Source organism: Pongo pygmaeus, chromosome 18, assembly GCF_028885625.2.
Source record: "Pongo pygmaeus isolate AG05252 chromosome 18, NHGRI_mPonPyg2-v2.0_pri, whole genome shotgun sequence".
Classification (NCBI taxonomy): Eukaryota; Metazoa; Chordata; class Mammalia; order Primates; family Hominidae; genus Pongo; species Pongo pygmaeus.
In genome coordinates, this window is record NC_072391.2 from 20,436,864 (window position 1) to 20,449,907 (window position 13,044).

A 13,044-nucleotide genomic window follows, 5' to 3' on the forward strand; every position below is an offset into this window, starting at 1 on the left:
TTCTGGTACATGTTTCTAGGGGTGAGGTTTTTACACTGGCATCTGTTTTTACTTTTCACTCCTTCTGGGAAGTACTCTCTAACACCCTTGAGATCTTGCATCCCTTTTGGGATTATGAATAAATAGTTTTTCTTTAAAGCCAGGAACTCACAGCTGTTCATGCTGATTTATTTACCTGCATAGACTATTGTGTCAAAGAATGCACTGCAGTACCGGGGAAATTCCCAGCATGATGCCCAGGAGTTTCTGCTGTGGCTTTTGGACCGAGTTCATGAAGACCTCAACCATTCAGTGAAGCAGAGTGGCCAGCCTCCTCTGAAGGTAAGGACGCATGCTGCCCTAGGGCAGTCAGCTAGCCATGAGAGTGTGTAGATTTTTCTACTGAGGACTTGTTGCATTGCGTTAATACAATGAAATTGACTAAGCTCTGGGTGAGTATAAGATTCAATGGCTACTTAAAGGACATTTCATTTTGTTTACTACTGTGCTGGCAGTGTAAGATGCAAGAGCTGTTGTCCCCAAGGAATTTATAGTCTAATGAGAGGGGAAACATTTGCATGTATGATGAGCTTCAGATTAAAAAAAGTGATTCCATTTCACTAAACTGTTTTTAAAGCAGAATATGTTTGCTTTCTATTCTAGTAAGACACATACTCTGTAGTTCACTGGAATGAATACACAATCATAAAGGAAACGTATGTATTTTCTCTGCTGTTGGGATTGGATTTGACCATAGGAGCCCCAGAATGTTCTTATTGAGAAACATAGCAATTAATTCTTAATTTTATACATGTAGTCTTACAAATATGGATAAAATGACTTATATAATGGAAAAAATTTAGACTAAAGGGTTGCTTCCCTTGGGCAGCTTTTAAAGTTTTTGATAATTCTTCTCTGTACTTCAAATTTTAAATTTCTAAGTTTGGTAAGTTGTTAAATTATTCTGATTCAAGGTCCTTTTGTGCCTGAACACTCTATTCTGTCATATGACTATATGCGTGTGGCTGACGCTCCCACCAAATTGAGACATCCTCAAGGTCAGGCACTGGGTCTTATTATCTTTGTATCCTAATGTTCTGTACAGTGCTTCTCTGCATGTGGTAGCAGGTGCTCAGTAACTAATTGTTAGGCGGAGGGACATGAAAAGTTAAATACAACATGAAGTAGAGTGTGATTAGGCATCAACATACACAGCACAACTAATAGGTACTAGGGAATTTAGGCATGGGAAGCATTAGTACTTTTTTTTTTTTTGAGACAGACTTTCGCTCTTGTTGCCCAGGCTGGAGTGCAATGGCGCAATCTCGGCTCACCACAACCTCTGCTTCCTGGGTTCAAGTGATTCTCCTACGTCAGCCTCCTGAGTAGCTGGGATTACAGGCATGTGCCACCACAGCTGGCTAATTTTGTATTTTTAGTAGAGATGGGGTTTCTCCATGTTGGTCAGGCTGGTCTCGAACTCCCGACCTCAAGTGATCCACCCACCCCGGCCTCTCAAAGTGTTGGGATTACAGGCATGAGCCACTGTGCCCGGCCAGGATTAGTACTTTTAAAGTGGTTGGGGATTACTTCTTAGAGGAGATTGGGATGGGGGCTTTGAGAATTGGAGGGAAACTGGAGCATCCTGGGGAAGGGGAGCTGCCCGGCTGAGTGCTGTGCAGACGATCGCTGGCAGAGTCTGTGTGAGGGGATGAGTCCACGCGACCCACATCCTACCTGCTGTGTTCTGGCTCCTTTAGCAGGTGCCCGTCACTGAAGTATCTGCACTTGATGCATAGCTTGTAAAGGAAGTCAAGGTCATTTGTGATTCTCTAGCTTCATCTTCAACCAAGAATTGGTCTTTCTAGTCTGTGAATTTGTACTTTCTTTTTTTTTAGCCACCGTCAGAGACTGATATGATGCCTGAGGGACCATCTTTTCCTGTCTGTAGCACTTTTGTACAAGAACTCTTTCAAGCCCAATATAGGTATGAGAAAATCAGATGTTTCCACTTATTTTGTTTACCTGACATCGTTCTGGGTGATTTTAATGTGAAGCGTCTTACCTTTTTGTTTTGAAGATCTTCTTTGACGTGTCCTCATTGTCAGAAACAGAGCAACACTTTTGATCCTTTCCTTTGCATTTCTTTGCCAATTCCTCTACCCCACACAAGGTAAGAATGGATTTAGTAAAATGAAGACTGTATTTTCTTATGGTATCCCTTTTCCTCTGTAGGCTCCTATTAGGTCTTCTTACTTATTTAGACAGGTAATGGGATTAATAATGGGATTGAATACAGTCATTGCTACAACCTTACAAGAATAAATGCCCTCCTGAGTTTGCAGGGTGAGCAGGCACATGAGGCAAGCAGGGGCTGTGTAGTCTGGCCCGGTTTGTCATCCACACATAGTATCGGGGGATGGGGAGGGCTGCTGAGTGACTTCAGGATTCTCTAGAGACCTTACTTTACATTTCCTGTTTCTTAGTTGCTTTATTTTGAACAATTTCTCAACATTTCCAGGAGTTATGCTGTTCTAAAGAAAATACAAAGCACAGAATCAAGTGTAGATATATTTTTGTTTGGTTCATAGAATGTTCATTTTATGAAGATTGCCTTTTCCAAAGATCTCGATGATTGATAGTTCTGCTTAGAGCCAAGTGAAATTTTTCCATTTGGGCTTCCGAGTAACAGTGTGGGTTAGCTTTAGTTTTTTGTTGATTTCATCTCAGGTTTATTTTGCATCTCCTGTATTTTAGCTGAAATAAGTGACTCATGAGAAGATCTGACTTTGATCTGTACAAGCCTCTCTATGTCACTGTAGTGTATCAAGGCAAATGTTCTCACTGCATGAGGATTGGTGTGGCCGTACCTCTGTCTGGGACTGTTGCCAGACTTCGGGAAGCAGTGTCTATGGAAACAAAGATCCCCACTGATCAGGTAATAAGTCTGCTAAGACCGGTTACACATCAGCCACAAAAGTATTGCTTTCTGTTCTCTTAGGATTTTTTATAGTTCTTTGCCAAGTATGGTTGGATAGAGATTTAAAACCAGTTGCATTTAGAGTTGAGGGAAAAAAATCAAGACCCCAAAGACTAAAATGTATAGGGAAACTTTTCATGTTTCATTTAATTGTGTATGTAATTTTAAAAGAAGCTGTGACTTTACACCAAGACCTTCTTGTAGCTTTGTTCATAAGGTATAATTACTTAACCCTTCTTAAATCATTCCTGTGGATGTGTATGTGGGCACTGGAGTGTCCTCACGGTGTTTGATACTCAAAGAGGCTTTGAAAACTTAAGCAGTGACACTAGAAAACCCCTTCCCATTGTGGTGATAAGAGTGGATATCTTGCTAGTACCGTGTTCTGTATGTAATAGATGCTCAATACGTTTTGTTTTCTCATTACGGCTGGACCAGAGTCTCTTACCTTGTTTAGAGAAGAGAAAGGGAAGTTGTGCCCATGCCGCATCACTTTTGGGGTAAATGTTTGATAAGCAGTTATGTTGAAATTTACCAAAAATACTTTTGACCTGTTTGGACTTGACATGTTTTTGCAGATAGCTTTTACTCAATTTACTATTATTATTTTATCTGGAAAAACATTCCTTATTTAAGATTTATTAAGGAAAGATGACTCAGTAGCTAAATTGCTTTCCCTAGATAGTAGCTTCTGGAAGCTACTGTGTAATCCCTGGACTAATAAAGGTGTTTTGTACTTCGGCCTCATGTGGCCTCATTTGGGAAGTTACCACAGTAAAACAAACACAGCCAGCAGTGTTGCCCTAATATGGCAAATATCTCATATTTTTGCAGGCCAAGTACTGGCATGTTGATAAAATGTTCATATTCTTTCCTACTCTGAAAAGCCCGTTGGCTCTTTCTTCCCTTCAGGATGAGGGAAAGGCAGAAAGGGAGGGAGCGAGGCTTCGGTGGTGTCCAGGGCAAATCTGGTTGCAGCTTTAGAGCTTCCAGCACTGTCTGGCTCCTTTTGCATGTGGTTTAAATTGGTGAAATAATTACAAGTTTGCTGTTGACCTCAGTTTGCTGAAGAGAGTGAATTTTACTTGCATGTTCACCAGCAGAAAAACAACATGGTCATTAAATTCATTGGAAGGAAAATGTGCCAGGAACATTTTTGCTGGACTATTTGTAGAATATACCACCAACCCCTTTTACCTGGTAGATTCACAGAATGTTAGTGCTGGTAGAGGGGACCTCAGGGGTCCAGTCCAACTCCCTTATTTGAAAGAGGCTCAGAAAAGCCGTGGGACTTGTTCAGGTTTGCAGGGCTGGTTGGTGACAGGCCGAACTGGAACCTGCATGCCCAATCCAGTGCTTTTTCACTAGACAGCACAGCTGAGCATATAATGAAGTCTTAAATGTCTCCCGCGTTCTCCTCTCCATCTTTTGTTTTTCTGTTTTGTTTGTTTGTTTGTATGTATGTATGTATGGATTGTTTGAGACAGGGTCTCACTCTGTTGCCCAGGCTGGAGTGCATTGGTGCAATCATGGCTCACTGCAGCCTCAACCTTGTGGGCTCAAGCAGTCCTCCCACCTCAGCTTCCCAAGTAGTGGGAAGGTTCAAGTGATTCTCCAGCCTCCCAAGTAGCTGGGATTACAGACACCTGCCACCATGCCCAGCTAATTTTTGCATTTTTAGTAGAGATGGGGTTTCACCATTTGGCCAGGCTGGTCTCGAAATCCTGACCTCAAGTGATCTGCCCGCCCTCAGCCTCCCAAAAGTGATGGGATTAGAGGTGTGAGCTATCATGCCCAGCCTGGAAAACTCTTGATCAGACAACTTCTAGAGCTGCCCAAAGTGTGGTCTGTGGTCAGTAATGGCCTGAGAACTGTTCCTTGTCTGAGACCAGATAATACAGAACTTGAGGGTACCTGTTTAGAAGGATAGCAATTTAACATTGCTAAAACATCTAAATGCATGATCGTTATTCTAGTAATTCACTTTTATTGTATTTTATGAAAGTATTGGCCCACGATGGATTGGCAAACAAAAGAAGACAAAGCAAAGCTGTCCCTGCAGCACTGACAGTCTGAGAAGCTCTACAGTTCCACCCAGGCTTGGCAACGTAACTACCGAACTTATTTTGGCCTCAGATTTTCCATCTATAAAATGGGGATAAGAAAAGGAAAGCCCAGTCTTTATTTTATTTTATTTTTGAGACAGAGTCTGGCTCTGTTGCTCAGGCTGGATCGTGCAGTGGCGCGATCTTGGCTCCATACCACCTCCACCTCCTGGGTTCAAGCGATTCTCGTGCCTCAGCCTCCTGAGTAGCTGGGATTACAGTCTTATGCCACCATGCCCGGCTAATTTTTGCATTTTTAGTAGAGAAGGGGTTTCACCATGTTGGCCAGGCTGGTCTTCAACTCCTGACCTCAAGTGATCTGCCCACCTTGAGCTCCCAAAGTGCTGGGATTACAGGCATGAGCCACTGTGCCTGGCTGGGAACCCAGTCTTGATTGTTGTCAGCTAGTAGCTGGCCTGGTACTACTGCTAGGCTGTGGTATTCCCTACTTAAGCAATTTCACAGGACGGTCACACTGGAAGATGTCATGCTGACCATGATGAAACAAGACAAAAACAAGACAGTCAGTAATGAATCCTATCTGAGCATGAAAGTATGAGCAGTGGGCAAACCACAAAACAATGGGCAAACGCATCCTCTTCCTCTGACTGACACATGCAGTTACTGCTGCTTTTCCAATGACAGCTTTAGCCCCACTCTATCCCTCCTGCCTCCTACATAAAAATTATGATGATGCCCAGCTGTAGAATTAACACTGCTTTCTGCCAGCTAACCAGAAGCCCCCCAACACACTCTTACTGGGAGACAGCTCCCACTCCCCATGGTGTGCGGTCTCCCTTGTTGCAACTGGTTACTAAACCCATTTCTGTTCAACTACAGGTGTGTTTCTGGTGGCTTCTGGCTGATGAGCATGACAGGAATAATAATAATAATAGGTGGCTATAGGATTAAATGAGTTCATGCATGCAACATGCTTAGAATGATGCCTGGCTCCACGTAAGGCTTATTCAAATATTAGATATTATTATTATTAGGAACAGGGTCTTGCTGTGTTGCCCAGGCTGGAGTGCAGTGATGTGATCATGGCTTACTGTAGCCTCAACCTCCTGGGTTCAAGCAATCCTCCCACTTTAGCCTCCTGAGTAGGTGGGACTACAGGTGTGAGGCACCATTACTGGCCTATTATTAATAATAATATCATCTTTGTCTCTCATAGTGGTGGGCACCACATCTTGCCATAGAAAGACCCCATACTTGCTGGGCACATTGGCTCATGCCTGTAATTCCAGCATGTTCAGAGGCCTAGGCGGGAGTATTACTTGAGCCCAGGAGGTTGAGACCAACCTGGGCAACACAATGAGATCTAGTCTCTACAAAAATTAAAAAATTAGCCAGCTTTTGTGGTGCAAATCTGTGGTCCCAGCTACTACTGGGGAGGGTGAGGTGGGAAGATTGCTTGAGCCCAGGAGGTTGAGGTTTCAGTGAGCTGTAACTGTGCCACTACACTCCAGTCTGTGTGACAGAGCGAGACCCTGTCTCAAAAAATTGAAAGACACACCCCACACTTGTGGGGACACCAAATTTGTGGATTGATTTGGGATAGTGTACTCATCATCTATTGTTGTGTAAAAAATTACCCCAAATGTAGTAGCTGAAAACAGTAAATACCTATTATCTCACAGCTTCTATGGGTCAGGAACCCAGGAACAGCTTAGCTGGGTGGTTCTGACTCAGGACCTCTCATGAGGCTATAGTCAGGCTGTTGGCTAGAGCTGCTGTCACACTGGGACTCAACCAGAGAAGACTCTGCTCCCAAGTTCATTCACATGGGGGCTGTTCCTCCCCATGCAAACCTCGCCATTGAAGGCCTGAATGTCTCTGCAACATGGCAGCTGGTTTCCGAGAGATAGAGAGAGAGGGAGAGCGAGAGAGCAAGCACAACCCTATTCTATTCATGATGCAGACTAGCCCTGGTCTGTGTGTGGTGGGGGATGCCACACAAGGGAATGAATACCTGAAGGCAAGAACAATTGGGACCATCTTGCAGGTTGGCTGCCATAGAGGGCCTCCCTTTTCCTCCAAGTGCCCTCCAACTTTTCCCTCTTGGCTTCAACTTTTTTTGTTTTGTTTTGTTTTGTTTTGTTTTTTGAGACTGAGTCTCACTCTGTCACCCAGGCTGGAGTGCAGTGGTGTGATCTCGGCTCACTGCAACTTCCACCTCCCGAGCTCAAGGGATTCTCCTGCCTCAGCCTCCTGAGTAGCTGGGACTACAGGCGCCCGCCACCATGCTGGGCTAATTTTTTGTATTTTTAATAGAGACGGGGTTTCACCGTGTTAGCCAGGATGGTCTCGATCTCCTGACCTTGTGGTCTGCCCACCTCGGCCTCCCAAAGTTTTGGGATTACAGGCGTGAGCCACCACACCCGGCCAGGCTTCAACTTTAATTTAAACCAAGAAGACATTCTCCATACTCTCTGAATGGAGCTTGAGAGACAAACAAACAAGAAATGAGTGTGAGTATAGCTGGGGTGGGATGGGGCCTACAGGCATTGGAGAAGCAGAAATCTCGTCCTGTCTGTTGACATTTGTCAAGGCCTCTGCAGGGACAGGCTCCTGGGAGACTCTGCAGTCAGCTGCACTTCCAGAGGGAGAAGAGGCATATGCTTTCTCTCTCTCTCTCTCTCTCTCTCCTTTTCTCTTCCTCTCTCCCTCCTCCCTGCAGCAAGAGTCTTGAATGCCTCTGACTGACAGTGTCAGATTGTCTTATCAAAACACGGGTCCGGGACTACATTGTGATTGGCTGTGCAGAACCATTGTGGGGCTGGAGAATTCTTCTCCGAGGGAAATGATTATAAGGCATTTTAAGAACAGCAAGCTGAATGCTACGCACAGCTGGCGGTTCTTGTTTTTGACAAATAATAATTGCCTCAGGTGCAACGGAAAGTGGGGGTGGGGGGCTCTGCGAGTTTATTTTGAAAGGAGGCTCAGTGCACAGTGGTTGGGCTCTGGACAAGGAGGGGTGAGTGGGAGCAACTTGGCTCAGGGGGTCTCAGACTGACTCCATCTGAGGCTGAGGGAGCATCTGGGGTGGCCCTGAGTGACAGTATGTTTCCTTCTGTGCCCCTGGGAACACCTTCTGCCATCCGAGTGGGGAGACAGGGGGTGACTTGTGATTGTAGGAAGGCCTAGATGTTCTGAGCAAACTGACCCAAAGCAGCATCTGTCCTGCATGGGGGCCTGGCCTTGTGAGGGTGATGTGTGAGTGGTTTTTGTGCTTAGAGAGCCCTGGAACTACTGTACGCCTTGCTAGACACTTGGTACTCAAAGTGTGATGCCTGGGCCAGCAGCACCAGCACCAGCCTGGGAGCTTGTAAGAAAAACAGAGGCTCAGGTCCCCCTTAGGGACCTACAGAATCCAAATCTGCATTTTGATTTTTGTTTTTGTCTTTTGTTTTGAATTTTTTCTTGACACAGGATTTCACTCTGTCATCCAGGCTGGAATTCAGGGGTGCAGTCATGGCTCACTGCAACCTCAAACTCCTGGTCTCAAGCAATCCTTCTACTCCTGGGCTCCAGCAATCCTCCCACGTCAGCCTCCTGAGCTGACATGCCCAGTTAATTTTTTTTTTTTTGAGACGAAGTTTCGTTCTTGTTGGCCAGGCTGGAGTGCAATGGCACGATCTCAGCTCACCGCAACCTCTGCCTCCCAGGTTCAAGCGATTCTCCTGCCTCAGCCTCCAGAGTAGCTGGGATTACAGGCCTGTGCCACTGTGCCTGGCTAATTTTTGTATTTTTAGTAGAGATGGGGTTTCACCATGTTGGCCAGGCTGGTCTCGAACTCCTGACCGCATGTGATCTACCTGCCTCTGCCTCCCAAAGTGCTGGGATTACAGGCATGAGCCACTGTACCCATTACATATTTTTTAAGCTTCAAAAAAGAAAATGGGCACTGCCATGAAAAGGAGAAGCTGGAATGAATGCCAGACAGTCAAAAAGCCAACTGTTTTTGATGATTGGAGTGCTGGTTACAGAGGGAGCTCATTTTCTTTTTTAAAAATATATTTAAAAATTTTTTATAAGGCCAAGGTGGGCAGATCACCTGAGGTCAGGTGAAACCCCGTTGCTACCAAAAATACAAAAATTAGCCAGGCATGGTGGCGGGCCCCTGTAATCCCAGCTACTCAGGAGGCTGAGGCAGGAGAATCGCTGGAACCCAGGAGGCAGAGGTTGTGGTGAGCCGAGGTTGTACCACTGCACTCCAGCCTGGGCAACAGAGTGAGACTCTGTCTCAAAAAAAAAAAAAAAAAAAAAAATTATAGATTTACGGGGTACAAGTGAAGATTTCTTACATGCCTATTCTGGGATTTTAGGGTAAACATCACCCGAATAGTGAACATTGTACCCAATAGGTAATTTTTCACTTCTCATTCCCCTCCCACTCTCCTACCTTTTGGAGTCTCCAGTGTCTATTATTCCGCTCTATATGTCCATGTGTACCCTTTGTTTGGGGCTCATTTTCTTTTCTTTTTAAGTAACCTTCATTTAAAAAAAGTTAATATGTGCATTATCGGAAACTGAAAAACACAAGAAGCAAAGAGCAAAGTCATCTACAATCACAAGCAGTGGAACTCATCTTTTTTTTTTTTTTTTTTTTTTTTTTTTTGAGACGGAGTCTCACTCTGTTGCCCAGGCTGAAGTGCAGTGGCATGATCTTGGCTCACTGCAACCTCTGCCTCCCGGGTTCAAGCGATTCTCCTGGCTCAGCCTTCCGAGTAGCTGGGATTACAAGCACCCACCACTATGCCCAACTAATTTTTGTATTTTTAGTAGAGACCAGGTTTCACCATGTTGGCCAGGCTGGTCTCAAACTCCTGACCTCAAGTGATCCGCCTGCCTCAGCCTTCCAAAGTGCCAGATTACAGGCACGAGCCGACGTGCCTGGCCCAGAACACATTCTCTTTATGTGATTTTGTGTCAATGTGGAGAGAGATTCAACAAGGACATGGAGTCTATCAGACTTTGCATTACCCCCTTTTCCTGTATACTAGTTTGATGCTTGCTCTATGCAGATGTCTTGGCTCATGAAGGCCCATGTACATTCTGGAAGACTGTCATGGAGCCGGGGACCAAGTCCTGTGGCTGAGAGGATAAAAGACTCTGTCCCAATCTGGAACTAATCACCTCAGAGTAACACGATGCGGTAGTCCATGGACTTTCACGTCAGACCAAGCTGGGTGTAAAGCCAGGAGCTGCCACTCAGCAGCTGTGTGACCTCAGGCAAGATGCTGTGCCCTCCCCTTCCCCCAGAGAATGGCCTCTGCCTGGCCTGCCTTGTTGAGCACATGAGCTCATGGATTAAGATGTGTAACATGCTCAGCATGGGGCTTGGCACATTACAGTCAGTGCTAAATAAAGGCTAGCCATTAATATTATGTTGATAAATTGTTTTATTTTATATGATTTAAAGATAAGCTTTGAGGTGATGCTGGGGGAGAGTGTGGATGGGAAATGTGATAATTTCAAGAGACTGAGGAAGGCATTCCTAGAAGAGATTGGTGATGGAAACAGCAAGATCTACAGAGCCCTTATGAGGTTTCTTTTTCTTTCTTTCTTTCTTTTTTTTAATTGAGATGGAGTCTCGCTCTGTTGCCCAGGCTGGAGTGCAGTGGCTTGATCTCGGCTCACTGCAACCTTTGCCACCCAGGTTCAAGTGATTCTCGTGCCTCAGCCTCCCAAGTAGCTGGGACTACAGGCGCATGCCATCACACCGGCTAATTTTTTTGTATTTTTAGTAGAGACGGGGTTTCGCCATGTTGGCCAGGCTAGTCTCGAGCTCCTGACCTCATGTGATCCACCAGCCTCAGCCTCCTAAAGTGCTGGGATTACAGGCGTGAGCCACCACGCCCCACCTCCTTATGAGGTTCCTATGTGGTTCTTCACTGAGTTCCAGGGCACTCTTCCCTGGCCAGCAGTAAATCAGGAAGACAGCAGTCCTTAGAGCTGAGGTGGTAACACAGGATGTTTGCAAAAGGGTTGAATATTTCAGGAGAAAATAGCTAATCTTGTCTTTAAAAAATCAGCCAATTAACCAACAAACCATGTGACCTCAGATAAATATTGTTTCCTATCCAGCTCAATTTCCTCATCTCTAAAATGAGAGAGTGTATCCTTTATTCCCTCCATGCCAGGAACTAACTGAGAAGTAGAGCTAGCTATTTGATAATCATCAAACTAAGAGCTTTCTTCTGGTGCACCTGCATTGGAGAACACCCACATAAAACTATAGTAACTGTGATGTGCCATGAAGAAAACGTGCTGTGACAACCAGAGCAGATCTGAGTGAGACAGGGAGCTCAAGATATAACATTTAAGCTCTGAGCTGAAGGAGTAGCTGGAGGTGAGTGCATTCAGCATATGCAAAGATCCTGTGGCAGACTGGAGGAACTGAAAGAAACTCAGTGTGGCTGGAGGGAGAGCAGGTGTAAAACCTCCTACATCAAACCTTGTGAGCCCTATGAAAGATTGCACATGTTGTCCAAAGATTGAACGGTTTTAAGCAGGATCTTAACATCAGCATATTAGCAGGAGCTCACTCTGGCAGCAGGGTGGAAACGGGATGGATCTCTCCTTTTTGGAAAGGATCACATTGTAACCCTTCTCTTGTGAAATTCTCTTTCTCTCATATGGGCTGCTTTTGTTTGTGAGATGAAGAGCAAGAACAGAGTGGTGGTAGATGAGGGCTGCTAGCAGCTCTACCAGAATGGCAGGGCATTTGAGAGCTGAATGGAGAATGGGTGTAATTAAAAGAAAAAAGGTGGAAAGACCTGGCTTGATTTCTCTTGCCAGGAATGATTGTACTACACATTCCTGCTTTAACACTGATTTTGTGTGAAAGGTATATTAGTCCCTAGGCTGAGTTCTCTGCCCAGGGGCAGTACAAGAATGTGAGAAGCAAATACCCTCTCCAGGAGATAAAATTCGAGTGGACTTTTTATGTTATGTCTCAGTTCCCTTGACATGAATTGGCTTTGTCCAGCTGTCAGACAAAAACCCAATGCAACCGTTAATTTGTGATGGCCTTGGATGACGGGTGAAAGTATTAGTCTGTAGCTTAAAACCTCAACAGCGTGTCCTTCCTCCTCCAAAGTGGTAATTAAACACGGTCAGATGTGACTCTTGCCAGGCTGTTTAGTTGTGCTGGGGAAGGTTTCTGAATTAGAGATGATGATTGTAAAATGTTTGTGGGTTGAAGGTCGTCTCTTGGGTATAGAGAAAAGATATATAGAGAGTAGGAGAATTGTGTTCTAGTTATGAGTCATTCATCCAACAAATATCTATTGAGCATTGTCCTGGATACTATTGGTTTCCCACCTGGATCCCACGTAGGAGTCTAAGGCAGCTGCCAGGGAATTGTGCTCAGCTGATGGTGCTGAGAAATGCCTGGGAGGTTACACTTTGCACCCTCCCCAAGGGCAGCCCCCTGCCAAAGGAGAGGCCATATGTAAAGTTGGCCTCTTGATACAGGCTGGTAACTATGTGATGGCCTCATGCCTCAGAGCTCCTTGTGGAGTTGGTCGGAGAACAGGCTTCTGCTGAATCTATATCCTTTCCTTTTCTATCTCACTTCCCTCACTCCCTTTCTCCTGAGGGTGTCAGAAGTGTTCAAACAAGAGTGACTCCATCTTGAGTATGAGCTGGGTGAAATGAAGCTGAGATTTGCTGGGCCGCATTCCCAGGAAGTTAGGTATCCTTAGTCACAGGATGAGGTTGGAGGTCAGCAGGACAAGATACAAGTCATAAAGACCCTGCTGATGGCCGGGCGCCATGGCTTCCACCTGTAATCCCAGCACTCTGGGAGGCCAAGGTGGGCATATCACCTGAGGTCAGGAGTTCAACACCAGCTAGTTTAAGACTAGCGTGACCAACATGGCGAAACCCTCTCTACTAAAAATACAAAAATTAGCTGGGCGTGGTGACAGGCGCCTGTAATCCCAGCTCTTTGGGAGGCTGAGGCATGAG

General features: G+C 45.2%; 1 protein-coding gene across 9 annotated transcripts in view; it reads left to right on the top strand.

Annotated features, from left to right (window-relative positions):
• LOC129015280 (ubiquitin carboxyl-terminal hydrolase 31-like) overlaps nt 1-13,044 on the top strand; it is a 62,178-nt gene that overhangs the window by 20,215 nt on the left and 28,919 nt on the right. For 3 of the 9 annotated variants that reach the window (XM_063655193.1, XM_063655194.1, XM_063655191.1), the window contains exons 2-5: nt 184-321; nt 1,878-1,966; nt 2,060-2,152; nt 2,782-2,917. In XM_063655193.1, the coding sequence (XP_063511263.1) occupies nt 184-321; nt 1,878-1,966; nt 2,060-2,152; nt 2,782-2,917 (456 nt within the window). Of the gene's footprint in view, nt 1-183; nt 322-642; nt 878-1,877; nt 1,967-2,059; nt 2,153-2,736; nt 3,701-4,964; nt 5,068-10,094; nt 12,985-13,044 lie in introns of those variants that run through there. The other 6 variants (XM_063655196.1, XM_063655195.1, XR_010124471.1 and 3 more) reach the window with 5 other exon arrangements.